This window comes from Eptatretus burgeri, chromosome 15 (assembly GCF_056783735.1).
Source record: "Eptatretus burgeri isolate ZD-2024b chromosome 15, Ebu_testis_v1, whole genome shotgun sequence".
Taxonomy (NCBI): Eukaryota; Metazoa; Chordata; class Myxini; order Myxiniformes; family Myxinidae; genus Eptatretus; species Eptatretus burgeri.
Genome location: NC_140975.1, coordinates 39,752,685 through 39,766,228, shown reverse-complemented (window position 1 = coordinate 39,766,228; position 13,544 = coordinate 39,752,685). Strand labels below are relative to the sequence as shown.

Here is a 13,544-nt window from a genome sequence, read left to right as displayed (position 1 = left end):
GACCCACAAAATATGTAACGGAGAAGAAAGGAAATACCGATGGATTTTATTTTTTAATGTTGTGAACAAACTTTGGTACGTAATGGGTGATAAAGGTTGTGGTCAAGTTTCATCAGAATTGTGGATGCAGTTTCTGAGAAAAAAACAAATACATATTTTGGGGGACAACCCCACTCTGGAGACCTCCCCAGACTAATTATTTTTTTTAATGTTGTGAACAAACTTTGGTACGTCAAGGGTGATAAAGGTTGTGGTCAAGTTTCATCGAAATTGTGTGTGTGGTTTCGGAGAAGAAAACAAATACCCCCCCCTCTTTCCCTCATCGATCTACTTAGACCCCAATTATTTTTTTTTTAACGGAATGAACAAACTTTAGGACATCACGTGTGATGAAAGTTGTGTTAAGTTTTGTCGGAATTGCGTGTGTGGTTTCGGAGAAGAAAACAAATAACTACCCCCCTCCCCCTTTGCCCCATAGATCCACTTAGACCCCAATTTTTTTTTTTAACGGAATGAACAAACTTTAGGACATCACGTGTGATGAAAGTTGTGTTAAGTTTTGTCGGAATTGCGTGTGTGGTTTCGGAGAAGGAAACAAATACCGATTGTGGAGGTCAAGCCCCTCCCCCCCCCCGTTCCCCTTCGGGCCCGATTGTTGTTTTTTAACACCATGAACAAACTTTGATAACGTACCGGGTGACGAAGGTTGTGGTCGAATTTCATCAAAATCGATTGTGTAGTTGTCACAGAGAATAAACTGCACATGTTTGTGGAGAGACGGACAGACGACGGACGCGCAGTCCCCTTCAGCTGCCCGCGACTTGGCTCCAGGTGCGCTAAAAACAGGTAAACAGCAATCGTGTGGACACGTCGCAGGTAAAAATAATTACAACCAGTAAACCGACGTTGTTACCACGGAACGGCCTTCGCAGCGCCGCTCGTAACGTTTTCACAAACAAATTTACATCGAGAATAAATACAAAAAAAAAAATTCCTTCGAGCCGGATTTGAACCAGCGACCTAAGGATGCCTCGGGGATGGATCCACTACAGTCCTCCGCTCTACCAACTGAGCTATCGAAGGTATTGGTTGTCTCTGGTTGTGGAGACCTTAATGAAGATAATATTTCTTTACTTCGTCTCGTAATTGTTATAATCATTCCGACGATGTGCAGGAAGGGAAACAATGGAAATGATCAGAATTAACTTGTTTTTCTGCCCTTTTCGAGATGATTGATACCTGTTATCTGCAGAGATCCTTTTGTCTGTTGGAAGAATGGGAGGGGGGGTTCAGGGAGTATGCTGTGTCGAATCATTACATTAAATGGTACCGGAAAAGCCCGGAAATAAATTCAGATACAAAACCAGAAAACGAAAAATAAAAAAAAACTTCGTTGAACATAATTACAAAAGCTGTATCAAATAACACAGAGTAGCATATTCCGTTTAGAAAGTGTACATTAAAACGGGTAAAACAGCAGTTAATGAAATTTAAACTCTGTTATAATCCATGACGGTATAAGTCGTAGCAGTAGCAGGGTTATTTTGCACATGGTCGTATTCAGCGCACCAATCACGCGTTGATCTCTATTCTGATTGGATAGGATGCCTTACGTTAATTGGTCGGACAGTGCTGAAGCTACCGGAAGTACTACATCCGCCATATTCATTCTCCCACAACGTATAAATGAGTTTCCCTTCCTGTCCTCTGACCGCAGCGATCAGTGGAATCAATGAAGTTTGAAGGTACCGAGTCATTGGAGGTTAAAAAAAAAATTGTTTTTTGATTTGATTCCATTTAAATCTGAGGTGACACATAATTTGAATTGAAAACCAATGTTTGTGTGTGACAGGATTTTTTAAATCACGTAATCAAAATGCTTCGGTTTTGTGTCCCTGACGTGCCTTTTCGTGTCTGGATTCCTTTTAGTTTCTTCCGGTGATTCAACGCACTGAATTTTTATCCGTCTCGGACGTGCGTCATGGCGTGCGCGATGGTGCTCGACCCGAGGCAGGACTTTCAGGCCTGGCTGTCGACTCGAGGCGTGAGCTCCCGTGTGGCCCAGGTGGTGGAGCGCGAGTTGGGCATTGGAGATTACGAGGCGCTGCTGGCGTGTGCAGAGAGCGCTCAGGTGCGCTCCGAGTTGTTCGTGCTGGCCCGGGAGCGCCTTCCCTTCGCCACGTACGCCGTGCTGAGACGCGCCATCGAGGGTTTGCCTTCCAGACGTCAGGACGGGGTCGAGGCACCACGCGGGGTCGACGCCCTGGGTCTCCAGCCGTTCTTGAGCGGTCTCCTGGATTCCATGGTGGTGCTTTTAACCACCGTGAGTCAGGAGCTCTCGCTTTCCGCGGAAAAACTGAGCTCTCTCGAGTCAGCCCTTCGGGAGACGCCGGTGGAGGTTGGGGAGACCACACAACGGGACCTGATGTTCGAGCCAGGTAAGGCCTTCGTTATTTTATAACTTGGTTTACACAGTTCTTCAACTAAAATGTAGGGTCGGGAGGTCGAATTATAAATATAAATATTTCAATTTTTATGATTTTTTTTTTCGGATGTTCCATGGAGAATTCGTCCCACTCCCGCCCCTTTTGTCTCATGCCCCCTTTGCTGTGCGTTGTGTGTTAGCTCTCACACGAGCCTCGACAAAGTATACAAAAAAATATATATATATATATCTTAAAAAGACAAGGGTACGTTGGGTGTGAAATAAATATAAATATAATTTAAATTTTTAGAAATTATATATTTTTATGTTTTTTTTTTTTTCGGATGTTCCATGGAAAAGACAAGGGTCGGTGGGGGGGAATAAATATAAATCCTGGACCAAGAGGATCTAAGAAAACGTTGAAGATGGAAGACCATTCAAATGCAGGATGCCCATGTTCACTGCATCATCTGATGTGAAAAACAATAAAGAAGGATTAAAACTTGTTTTTACAATATAGTCTGGCATGTTTTTCTTGTAGAAACCTGTTGGATCATCAAACAAATGGAAACAATGCTGAGAAAATTACAGTCCAAGTCGTAGATGTGTGCGTGCATACCAGTGCATAGTGCTGGATATGATTTTTTTAAAAAGGTGTCTACTAGGAGTCAACACGCTCAAAACGGTCAATCAGAGCCATAACCAGCTCTTACTTTTCAGCAGACATCTGATCGTACCGTCTCCCCATCCCCACGAGCACATCATAGGTTGATTTCTGGTCCGTTGAAGGCTGAATATCAGCATCTCGCAGGAAAACTGACGTACTTGGCACCGAAATCTTTCGATACGAACAGCAGTGTAAAACTTTCGACGGAAACAAAATCGGCACGATCGAGAGTAGCCTGCGAATCATCCCTGCTGCTGCACTGAATTGATGCAATAGTTCGGCCAGAATATTCGTCTTCAAGATGTTGCGTGATTAAATCACCAATACAGTCACTCAAATTTATACCGCTGACTTACTTCTTAACAATCGCTTTCGCCCTGGAAACCACAGTCAATCTGAACCATGCTGGCCACTGCTCAGATGCCATGACCGAAGACTACTGCGCAGTTTGGTTAAAGGGGACTCGGCATTTTGGTGTGCGCGTGCGAAATTATATTTTGAAAATAAATGCCAACGTTTACATTTCGGGTTTTGAAACTCTTGCACCTTCGGCGGGAAATTTATAAGTATAAAAGGCTAAAAATGTGTTGTATTTATATTTCATTTCGGCAAATATACCGTCGGCGGATCTGTAAACCAACTTGTAAAATAACTAAGGCCTGAGGATAATATTTATTAAATGTACATCCACGTCTGTCATTTCATGGCACAACAATCCATTCAAATACAATCCACTCTGAATCACAAAACAATCGTACTATATAACTAAGTTTATCTCATTTAAATTCTCGATACCCTCATCATGTACCATGCACACGTTGAGATATTTAATTATCTTTGAGTACTGTACAAACAATGCCCTCATCATGTACCACGCGCTGTACACACCGTCGGAGTTGCCGAAGCAGTCATTTGGCTCCACTCGTGGACGGGTCGCCACTCCGGTACAGGATACTCGACTGGGCACAGAGATTTGTAATTTGTCCAGGGTACCAGCGATAACTCACCTGCTCTTCACGAAGGACGACTATCTTTAAGCACCACCAACTAATGCTGCCAGACAGGGCACCAAGTTTAATGTCCATCCGAGAGACTGCACACACATTGAATCTCCCTGGCTGTGAAACACCAGGATGACAGCTTATAGCTAGGTCGTGATTCAAGCTCAGGCGAGACGGCACAGAGGCGAGTGTGAAGTACAAACATGTCAAATAAAATTGGATGTGATTAAAAGTCATTCTCATTGAAAACACTTTTTTTTTTTTTTCATCCACAAGCAGGGCTGACCGGATGGCCTAAAGGTATGCACACTCGCCTCTGAGATGTCCAGCCTGCTTTTAAATCCCAACCAAACCATAAACGCTCGTCCCAGTGTTCCACGAGCAGGCTGATTTATCGATGTGTGTGCCGTCCCTCGGATGGATGTTAAACGAGGTGTCCTGTCTACCGGTATTAGTTGGTGGATGTTAAAGATCTCACTGTCCTTCACGAAGAATTGGCGAGCTATTGCCAGACCCTGGCCAAAATCTCAATTCCTGCCCTAACGTACAGGGGGCACTGTATCGGCGGCACAACCACGCTCCCAGCAATGAGGGAAACCAGCAGCCATAGGCTGCACACAAAATGAATGAATGATCGACACGAAAGGCTTGAAATTCCACTTAAAATTCTCCAGACTTGGACGTACTTAGTGATGAAACGGGAGATTATGCTAAAAATGAGGGGCCACCACAACTACATACTGTTACAGTTCGAGGTTTGCCATGAGGGGAAGCACTCTTGTTCCTCCCGAACGCCCGGTCTGAAGAGCACCAGCTGCGGATGACTTGGCGGATTGCTCGTCAACCACGAATGCTGATTGGTATTGCTAAACGTGGCAGAGTTCACATTACTTCACGTGTTACCTTTCCGTTGGATGATAGCATTGGGGGGCTCGTGTCCTCTGCATATTTGTCTCATCTTTCCTGATCAGGTCCAGCCGAACAGAGCTGCCGAGTACGCACTGGCTAACGTGTAAAGCCAATCGGTGAGGTAGAACTTCCCGGTAAACAATACGCGCGGACTATGCTCGACCAATGGAGGAAAAGTCTCTCCAACCTAGCTACATTACAATAACAAACAAATTATTTACAGAAAGGGTGAGGAATGGTATGTGGTACAAGCAAGCAAGGGGTTTATTACTGTAAAAAAAAATCATACAGCAGCATATGCAAAATAAAATGGTCATGCAGTAAAAGAAGACTGTGCAGAGCTAACCTGATCTAATTCTTCAACAGTCTTACTTTCACACGAACACAACAGGTGCTGTCAGAAACATTCTGAGGAAGAGTATAATAGCAAGAAGGATATGAGAAAGGATGGGGTTGCGACCTTTCGATTGCCAGGTTTGGCTGATGAACTTGTGCAGCCCAATCACTGAGGGTGGGGGGGGGAGGAAGAGGTATACTGGGGTGTCTCAGGTGCGTGGTTGGAGGAGGTGCAAAATGGAGACAGAAAGAGATGCATGTCTGTGGCTGCCCTGAAGGGAACAGCCATTTGGGACTTGCTCAGGTAATCTCTGATTGCTCTTTAATGATGTGCCCACAGAAGATGAGAAGGAAAATGAGGGATTGTATGACAAAACAGCCTAATGAAATGTAAGAAAGTCTGTGAATGTTGATGTTATTGGCTTGGTCCTAATGATTGCGCTTGGTCTGGCGCCCAGTGCTCCGCTCCGCAGACTCCGTTTCCTTCACTCTGACCTGCAAGCCTCGCTCTACAGCTCCGTTCCATATCTCGCCACTAAGCTAAGGAAGATATCCATGCTGAACCATATGATCTCCAAACTGACCTGAGCTCTATGATTGGTCTCTGTGTGGAATGAGGCACTTGTATAATCCCTTGGCGAGGGAAGAGTGTAAAAGTGGATCAAAACAGTTGTTGGAGTTTTTTCAGTGCCTCCATTGGTATGTGCACTATTACCCCAGCGCCGGCCCCACCCACACGAGGGCACAGCCGTGAAGATGCTGGCATAACCTTTTCCGGGCGACGCATGCTTTGGAGCTCCGTACTTCACATTGCGCTGGGGTATTTGGTTGTGCTCTACTGGCGTGAACGTGTGCTGAACACCCAATGGAGACTGTAATTGAGTAGAGCACTAGGGCCATCCATATGATGTTGAATGCTGCTTCGAGTTAGACATCTAAACGTCCAGGTTCCAAGTGTCTGCCATCGGTATGTTGTGCCTAGTCTTCCTGCTATTCCAAAAGCGGTGGTAGGTGTCTGTGGTGGTTGTGGTTGAGGCGATTGTAGCAGTGGCATGTCGTTGAGTTCTAGTGTGGTGGTTGAGGTGGCAATGGTGAATGTACAGTGAACTTGGGTAATGTTACAATGGTGTGGTGGAAATTATAATAAAGGCATTTTGAGGTTGTGTGATTGTTGTAGCATTGGTGAGTAGAGTACAGTGAAGGTTGTAGTGATGTGATTGGATAATGGTGCGCATCTAAATAAACTGCGTGTGTATGCTTGCATGAAGGAGAGGTCGTCGTATTGTTGTGGGGCCGGGTTTCGGTGGCGAGCATGACCGCGAGGGGAGCAATGGAGTCGGCTCCACTGAACACACTGGAATCTAGGTCGTGACCCTTGGATAAGTTCGAAAGGCACGGCCCCTTACAGGACCATGAATCGCCAATAATTTGACCGCGTGGGCTAGGGTTAATTGCCAAACTTCAATACACCTAAGTACCCACGCAGCAAGGCTACCGGGGAATTCACACACTCGGCAGGCCTCGAGCGGGACAAGCCGTTACCGGGTGTAACCCGAGCGGATGGTTACCGAGGCGTGTCGGTCCAAATGAACAATTACGGCAACAACGGCCTTCCTAATCCCCAATACACACCGTGGCAAACCAATGGCAGAAATGACAAAGAACGAGCTGGTACATTTAAACAAAAGGGATATTTATTTATAACAATAATTGGGGAGGGGAACACAGCAGAGTTATCTACGGATAAAGAAAGGTATCAAATATACAAGCAATTCCTTAAACAATTCTACTTGGAGACAGGGCCCACGGACACACACGCACACACAAATACCCAGAAAGAGATTGACCTCAAGGACTTTATTGCCCCTTCAGCTCTGAGGGAAGACTAGCTGAGGGAAGAGAACGTGCTGGCTACCTGGCCGCGTTCGCGCGGCTGGACAACCGCACTTTCCCGGAGCACCAGGCGCCAAAGGACGGACCAGGGCAGCCGAACCATCTCCGATTTTAAAAATTCCTCCGAGAAAAAAAAGTTATGACGTCAAAATATCTTCGCGAATGGAAATCGCCTAAAAAAATTATCTCAAACTAGGCAAGCTTTTTGAATTCTGTTTGCGGGAATCGAACAGGGCATTAGCAGAGATGAATTGCCGCACATATGATGCATCACTATGACGTCATATCAATTTTTATGATGTCATTCCTATTTTTTGACTTTTTGTTTCACAACCCAGAGTTTTCGTCGGATCTTTGTGAAACTTGCCATGTATATGCAGAAAGTCCACGCGCAGGCAGTAACCATCTCCGATTTTGCAAATTCTTCCTCAAAAAAAAGTTGACATCATAATATCGCCGCGAATGGAAATCGCCTATACCATTATCTCCGAAACTCGGCAAGCTGTTTGAATTTTGTTTTGCGGGAATCAAGCCGAGCATTAACACAGATAATTTATCGCAAAGCTGATGCATCACAATGATGTCATGTTCGTTTTTATGACGTCATCATTAAGAGGACGAGGATCTTAGCTCATTCGGGCTTGTTTGTAAAATCAGTGCTTCAAAATGGTGATATTGTATCAAGAATATTGAGAATGCAAAGGTTAGTCCTACCTGGGTCTTTGAATTGCTCCTCTTCCCCGATCTTTGGATCAAGCCAATGAGGATGACCGCATGGGTCGTGTAATCTTTAGGAATCACTTTTGTTTTGCAAGCTTTTGTTGTAGACCATGGTGGTTGTTTGCCTAATGTGTTCATGGTCTTACATCACCTGATATTGATAGGATGAGTATAACTGTGGAAGTTCACACTGAGTTGAGGATGGAGAGGTTTTTGGAGATTGGAAGCACTTTTAGGCTTTGAGGGCAAAACTGTAGCAGTTTCTGGCTGAATGGCAGGTTCTGGAGAGTGAGCAAAGATATTAAAATTGAAGATGAAAGGCTCGAGGCTGAATGGGAGAGTGAGGCTACAAGGTTAGAAACAAAATCTAAGTGTCGCCCAGAGAATGTGAATAACTTTGCACAGACTATGGCTCCAAAGCCCCCAGCCTTTATTGAAGGGAAGGATGAGGTTTGAGTATGTTACCACTCACAGTGGCTGGGACGGGGCAGGATGGGCCACATCAAGTGCTTTAACTGGCAAAGTGCTCCATGTGTATTACATGCTGGTAAATGTGGCAGATGTCGATTTATGACCAGTTGAAAGAAATACTTTTGAAGCGGTATGCTTCAATGAAATGCAAGACCAAGAAGGAACCTGAAAAAGTAAAGAGCAAAAATGGAGTCATCAGGAGGAATCTGGATAGGATTCAGGTTTCAGCCACTACTCCACAACCCTCAAACCCATCCCGGTGCAGCCAAGTGAACCTTCCAGAAAAATTTCTGCAAGAATTCACTTCTCCTAGGAGAGATAGATAATGAAAGAGAGAAACAGAGAGATGAAAGGGCAAATATTAGAATGAATAAAGAAAATTACAACAATTAGAAAGAAATGTGAGGATCAATTTAGGACCACATTCAGGGGTATCAAGAGATAGAGGAGAGCCCCAAGCAATTTGTAGTCAGTGGAACAAACAACTTAACAGTGGGTTGAACTGTCATAGACTGAGCAGGCATTCGATACCTGTTTGATATGTTCGTCATGTGAAGGAACAATTTATTGGCACATGCCTGAAATGTTTACCTGTTCATCTGCATGAGGGCACCGGAGAAGGGTTTTGCTTTGGAATTTGTGACAACTTCATTCACGTTATTTTTGAAGCCGAAGTAAAACCTGATAAGTGCAGTATCCATAGCTTTTAATCAATATGTTGTTCTCAGATCCTACTCTTGACTCTGTGCCAGTGGAAAGGAAGTCTCCGAATCATGAATATTCAACCGTGCACCTGCTCAAACCTGGTGTTGTCAAAACTGAGCCTTCGCCTAACGGTACGCCGATGTCGAATGGTAAAGTAGAGGGGGGAAATCTGGTTTGTGCATAAGTGGCATTTCTTTGCAGTCTTTGTCCTCTTCGTTCTCTTCTGAGCACGTTACTTATGGTGTTTGTGTACAACGGTCAAATCCCACACAACATACTATATTACTGCGTGTACATTGTCTAAAACCCTGTTAGTCATGCAAAAAAATATATTTTATTGTATCATCATGTAATGTGTCCTTGAGCATGAACCAAATACTTCTTGTGATAATGGTGATCTTCTTTTTGTTTTATTTAAATGTTTTATTTTCATTTATTACAATTGCTGGCGGACACTCCTGCATCCAGGGTGGGAGTACCCACCCCTTCTCAGCCCAGTCTTGGAAATGCCCTTTATATAAAAAAAAAATTTGAAAGATGTTTTATTGATTACATCATATTATACTCCATATTGTGACATGCTTCCTCCAAGCACCGGCATGAGTGCACCAGTTACCCTGAGGAGTATCACGGTAGAAAAGCTTTACGGACAATAATATGTCCTGCCGATTATTTTACAAGTGAAACCAACGTATGACATTTAATAAGTAATTTATTAAACCTGTCTACCTTTGAAACACCAATAACAATGATTTAAAAAAAACTCCCAAAGTAACAGACACATGACAGGTTTCAATGCAGTTTTGAATTAACTCGTGACTTTCAAGTCGGCAACTTGTCTCAGGTACCCAGTTCTTAATAAAACTCTAACAGGATACAAATTTATGTCAGTCGGTTGTGGACACGTTCAAAGTAGCCTTGCCCCATTGAATGCACACAGGTTGAGGTCCGACCAGCCAGTCACGTTGCAAGTCCCCAGAGTGTGATCTTGATATCACCGAATCGAGCAGATAGTTTTGAGTCCACAACTCACCGATAGTGCTGAAGGAGGAGAGAACAGGCCCTTTGCCTTCTCGATGTGACCAGAGGAAATGCCTGCTTTGATGTCATCTCCGAGACATCAGCAAGGCAGTTGATTCATCGAGAACCCAACCGTCCAGCAGATAAAATATGACCGCCAACCGCAGGGGCAGGGTACAGCTGGTTCTTGACTCAGGGCTTTGGAGTTACAGCACCAGGCATGGTTAGCATGCAACACTCTCAATGCCCTCTTTGCTGTTTGAGGCCGGTTTTAAAAATGAAATTCAGCCTGGACGTGCCATGCACCCAGCTGTTACTTCTTGCTGGTCACATCACCTCTTATTACTAAATTGTATGGCTCTGCCCGTCCTTTTCTTGTGTCTCACACAAGGTTACTCAGAGGCCTGGCGTCGAAGTGTCTGCATGCTGTGCTGTCTTCGAAGGAAATTGTATGTAGTCTGGATCATAACAGCTCTTTCCCCCAGTCCATTCCTCTTTCTTGTGGGAGTATAGTTGTCACATTACTTGGACACATTATATTAGCCTAAACACAGCTTTTTACAGTGATTTGTTGGACATTAGCCCCACATACTGTTCCTTATCAGTAACACTGACATTTGGTTACGCTCCTTAGTGCCTTACGTTACGCTCCTCCTTAGTCTACGCTCCTTAGTGCCCAGCCTGGCAGCATGCAGCCAGCTGCATGAGTGCCTTTTACCACAGTAACTACAATAAACTCATTTAATTTTTAGATTAACTTTTACCACAGTATACACACCTCAACATTTCCAATAATGTGGTATGTATTTTTGATCCATAACGGCATCAAAAGATAAAAGATGATTGTGTGTAATACCGGCTATCACCAAAGGTGGCGCGATTTCCACCTTGTCAATTTTGGAGTTTTGGTGACATCCACATTTGCTCCTTTTGATTTATAGCAAGATTTTTGGTCATGAGCAAAATGTTTGCCCATGATGTTGATACTGTTTTGGTATGAATGGTGTAAGGCATAGGTGAAGTGCAGGTGAATGTGGAATCCACGGTGGAGAGTGGCGAGATGTCTGCAGCCAGCCAAACCCGGGGTATATCGAGTGAGCAACAAGTGCAACTGAATGGGGCAAATACGGAGAGAGGTGAGCACTTTGAGATGTTTGAGCACACTTAAGCTGAACGGTTAAAAACAAAAAATTGATAATTTCAAAGCAAACACGAACTTGTAAATTATTTTTGCATTTTACTATTACATGCATTTATTATAGCTTTTCTACCTTACCCTTGCTCCTGCAGCAAAAAGAAGAAACGACGTGAATGCATCGCTTCCGAATGACTTGCACAGCAGTCACCCTTCATATCAGTGTCCTCCTTCCACATCAATTCATGAGGCATCCTTGGATCACATCCCTGCCTTTCACAACACAGACCTGATATGTTGGAACAATCTCGGGAACAGCAGCTTTGAATTCCAGAGTGATGCTTATACCCATTGCACGGCAGATTCCGCTCCTCTCAATCAGGCCAATGCTTTATGGTCAACGTCCCGGGTATCGGCCTGCATTTTAGATGACAGGTCGAATGCGGGTGCTGCTTGGGTGTTGCCTGCGCCTGAAGGTGTACAGAGAGAAAGTGTCAGACGGAGAAGTCACGGTGCAAACGATAAAAAAGAAAGGCGATTTCGCTGTGAAGAGTGTGGCATGTGTTTCGGGCATTCGCATACACTCATTCGACACAAACGGAGGCACACCGGAGAACGTCCCTTTGCATGCAAATCTTGTGGCAAGTGCTTCTCACGATCCTGCAACATGGCACGACATCGACGTTCGAATGTCTGCACTCCACACGTGGATAAAGGGTACTATGAGGCTGCACGTGCATTCCTTGGAGGTGGTGGGACGTTGCAGCCTATTTCTGTTCTGTCCCAAGACTGTGTATGATTGTAGTGCTGATGCAAGCTGACTCATCTGTGTGCGTGCATCTTGTTTGCATTGCATCACCATTTCATACATTTGTTTTCATTTTGTTGATACAAAAGGTGTTGATCTTGATCTTGGTATTGTCGGAAATACAAATAGGTATTTTCTTTCTTCAGTGAAACTTGACCACAGCCTTCATCACCCGTGATGTGCCAGCTTGTTCACGCCATTAAAAAATATCAGGGTCTAGGGATTTGTGGGAGGTTTCAGTGGCTGTTGCTCCTGATCCAGGTGAGCTTCAAGTCATGTGGTCTTTTTTTAATGTTTGTATTTTTTATTTTTTTTATCATCCCCACCTCCAGACGATTTTCACAACTCTATCTTCCTTCCTTGTGCCAGATTTGTCACAAACTGACAAGTGCATTAAACTTGAAAATGTGTCAAATTTGTGCTTTTTATAATATTCATTATTTTCATTCTTTAATCTTAACTTGAGCCAGGGTTGGGAGGGAGTGGATGGACATCATTTTAATTGGGTTTTGCATCATTCTTTAAAAAAATTATTATTTATGTTTTGGTTCGGTATTGTATTGCCAAATCTAAGTGCAAGCATTGGCCAGAGACTTACTACAGTTCGAGAGCAGTGTATTTGATTGGCTCGAGAAGAGCAGTGTAAAGGCGGTGCTTTGGTGGTGATGTATGTGATTAAATCTTAATTACAACTGCCACCGAAGGTGAAGGAGGTTATGTTTTCAACCCTTCCTGTCTGTCTGTCTTGTTTGTTTGTGAGCAGGATATCTCTAAGTTGTGGATGGATTCAGAGGAAATTTGGCTGACATGGACAATTTGTGAAGATCCGGATCCGAATACTCGAGTTAAAAAAAGAAAAGAAAATTGAAGCGATTCTTCACCATTGAGTAATGGAGCCAAAATGACATAGCATGATGTTTCAAGAAGTTGACAAGTTGTGACAACTTGGTGGATGATTTGGGATTATTTGGTGGACAAGAACAAGCCAATTTAATTTTGGTTCAGGTCTGGATGCAGATACGGCCTATCAGTGAGATACTAAACGCAAACTGTTCAGCCTGTCAGAGGTATGCACTCTACTGGGTTTCATTTTAATTATCAAGAAGTCTGGACTTCAGGATGACCCGGGCACTCCATTGACTCGAACATAAATCCTCAAAAAATAACAAAATAAAACTTACAAACCTATAAATTACTGTCAGACCCTGTGTATTTGCAGGTCAAGTGTGACCTGCTTTGACATTTGCGTTTTTTTTTTTTAAACACATCAGTACTGCTCTCCTATATCCACCTTGGAAATTGGAAATCGGCCAACATCACAGCATTACATAAAAGATGTGCAAAAACGGATCCCCTTACAACAGCCCAATTAGCTTACTGCACTTCCAATCATCAGTGAGGTCTTGGAATCCATCATCACAGTTGACATAAAATCATTCCTTTTCTCCAACAGC

General features: G+C 43.8%; 1 protein-coding gene, 1 long non-coding RNA gene and 1 other non-coding gene across 5 annotated transcripts in view; 1 reads left to right on the top strand and 2 right to left on the bottom strand.

Annotated features, from left to right (window-relative positions):
* Positions 1-1,325, bottom strand: part of LOC147011989 (uncharacterized) — a 30,545-nt gene extending 29,220 nt beyond the window's left edge. The window contains exons 1-2 of the long non-coding RNA XR_015051880.1: positions 1,240-1,325; positions 694-836 (exon numbers count right to left, since the gene is read on the bottom strand). This is a non-coding gene — a long non-coding RNA (uncharacterized LOC147011989). The remainder of the gene's footprint in view (positions 1-693; positions 837-1,239) is intronic.
* Positions 993-1,083, bottom strand: TRNAY-GUA (transfer RNA tyrosine (anticodon GUA)). The gene is given in 2 exon segments: positions 993-1,028; positions 1,047-1,083. It is a non-coding gene; the product is annotated as a tRNA-Tyr (tRNA).
* Positions 1,326-1,594: 269 nt separating the features above from the next.
* Positions 1,595-12,788, top strand: LOC147011988 (uncharacterized). 3 transcript variants are annotated; one of them, XM_085857983.1, is made up of 5 exons: positions 1,595-1,745; positions 1,930-2,438; positions 9,151-9,258; positions 11,158-11,283; positions 11,438-12,788. In XM_085857983.1, exons 2-5 carry the CDS (start codon positions 1,982-1,984, stop codon positions 12,079-12,081), a joined length of 1,335 nt encoding a protein of 444 aa, XP_085714109.1. In that variant the 5' UTR covers positions 1,595-1,745; positions 1,930-1,981; the 3' UTR covers positions 12,082-12,788. The 3 variants fall into 3 exon arrangements, with proteins under 3 accessions (XP_085714109.1, XP_085714107.1, XP_085714108.1); XM_085857981.1 differs by having other exon boundaries at positions 9,151-9,276; XM_085857982.1 differs by having other exon boundaries at positions 1,668-1,762; positions 9,151-9,276.
* The last annotated feature ends 756 nt before the right edge of the window (positions 12,789-13,544 follow it).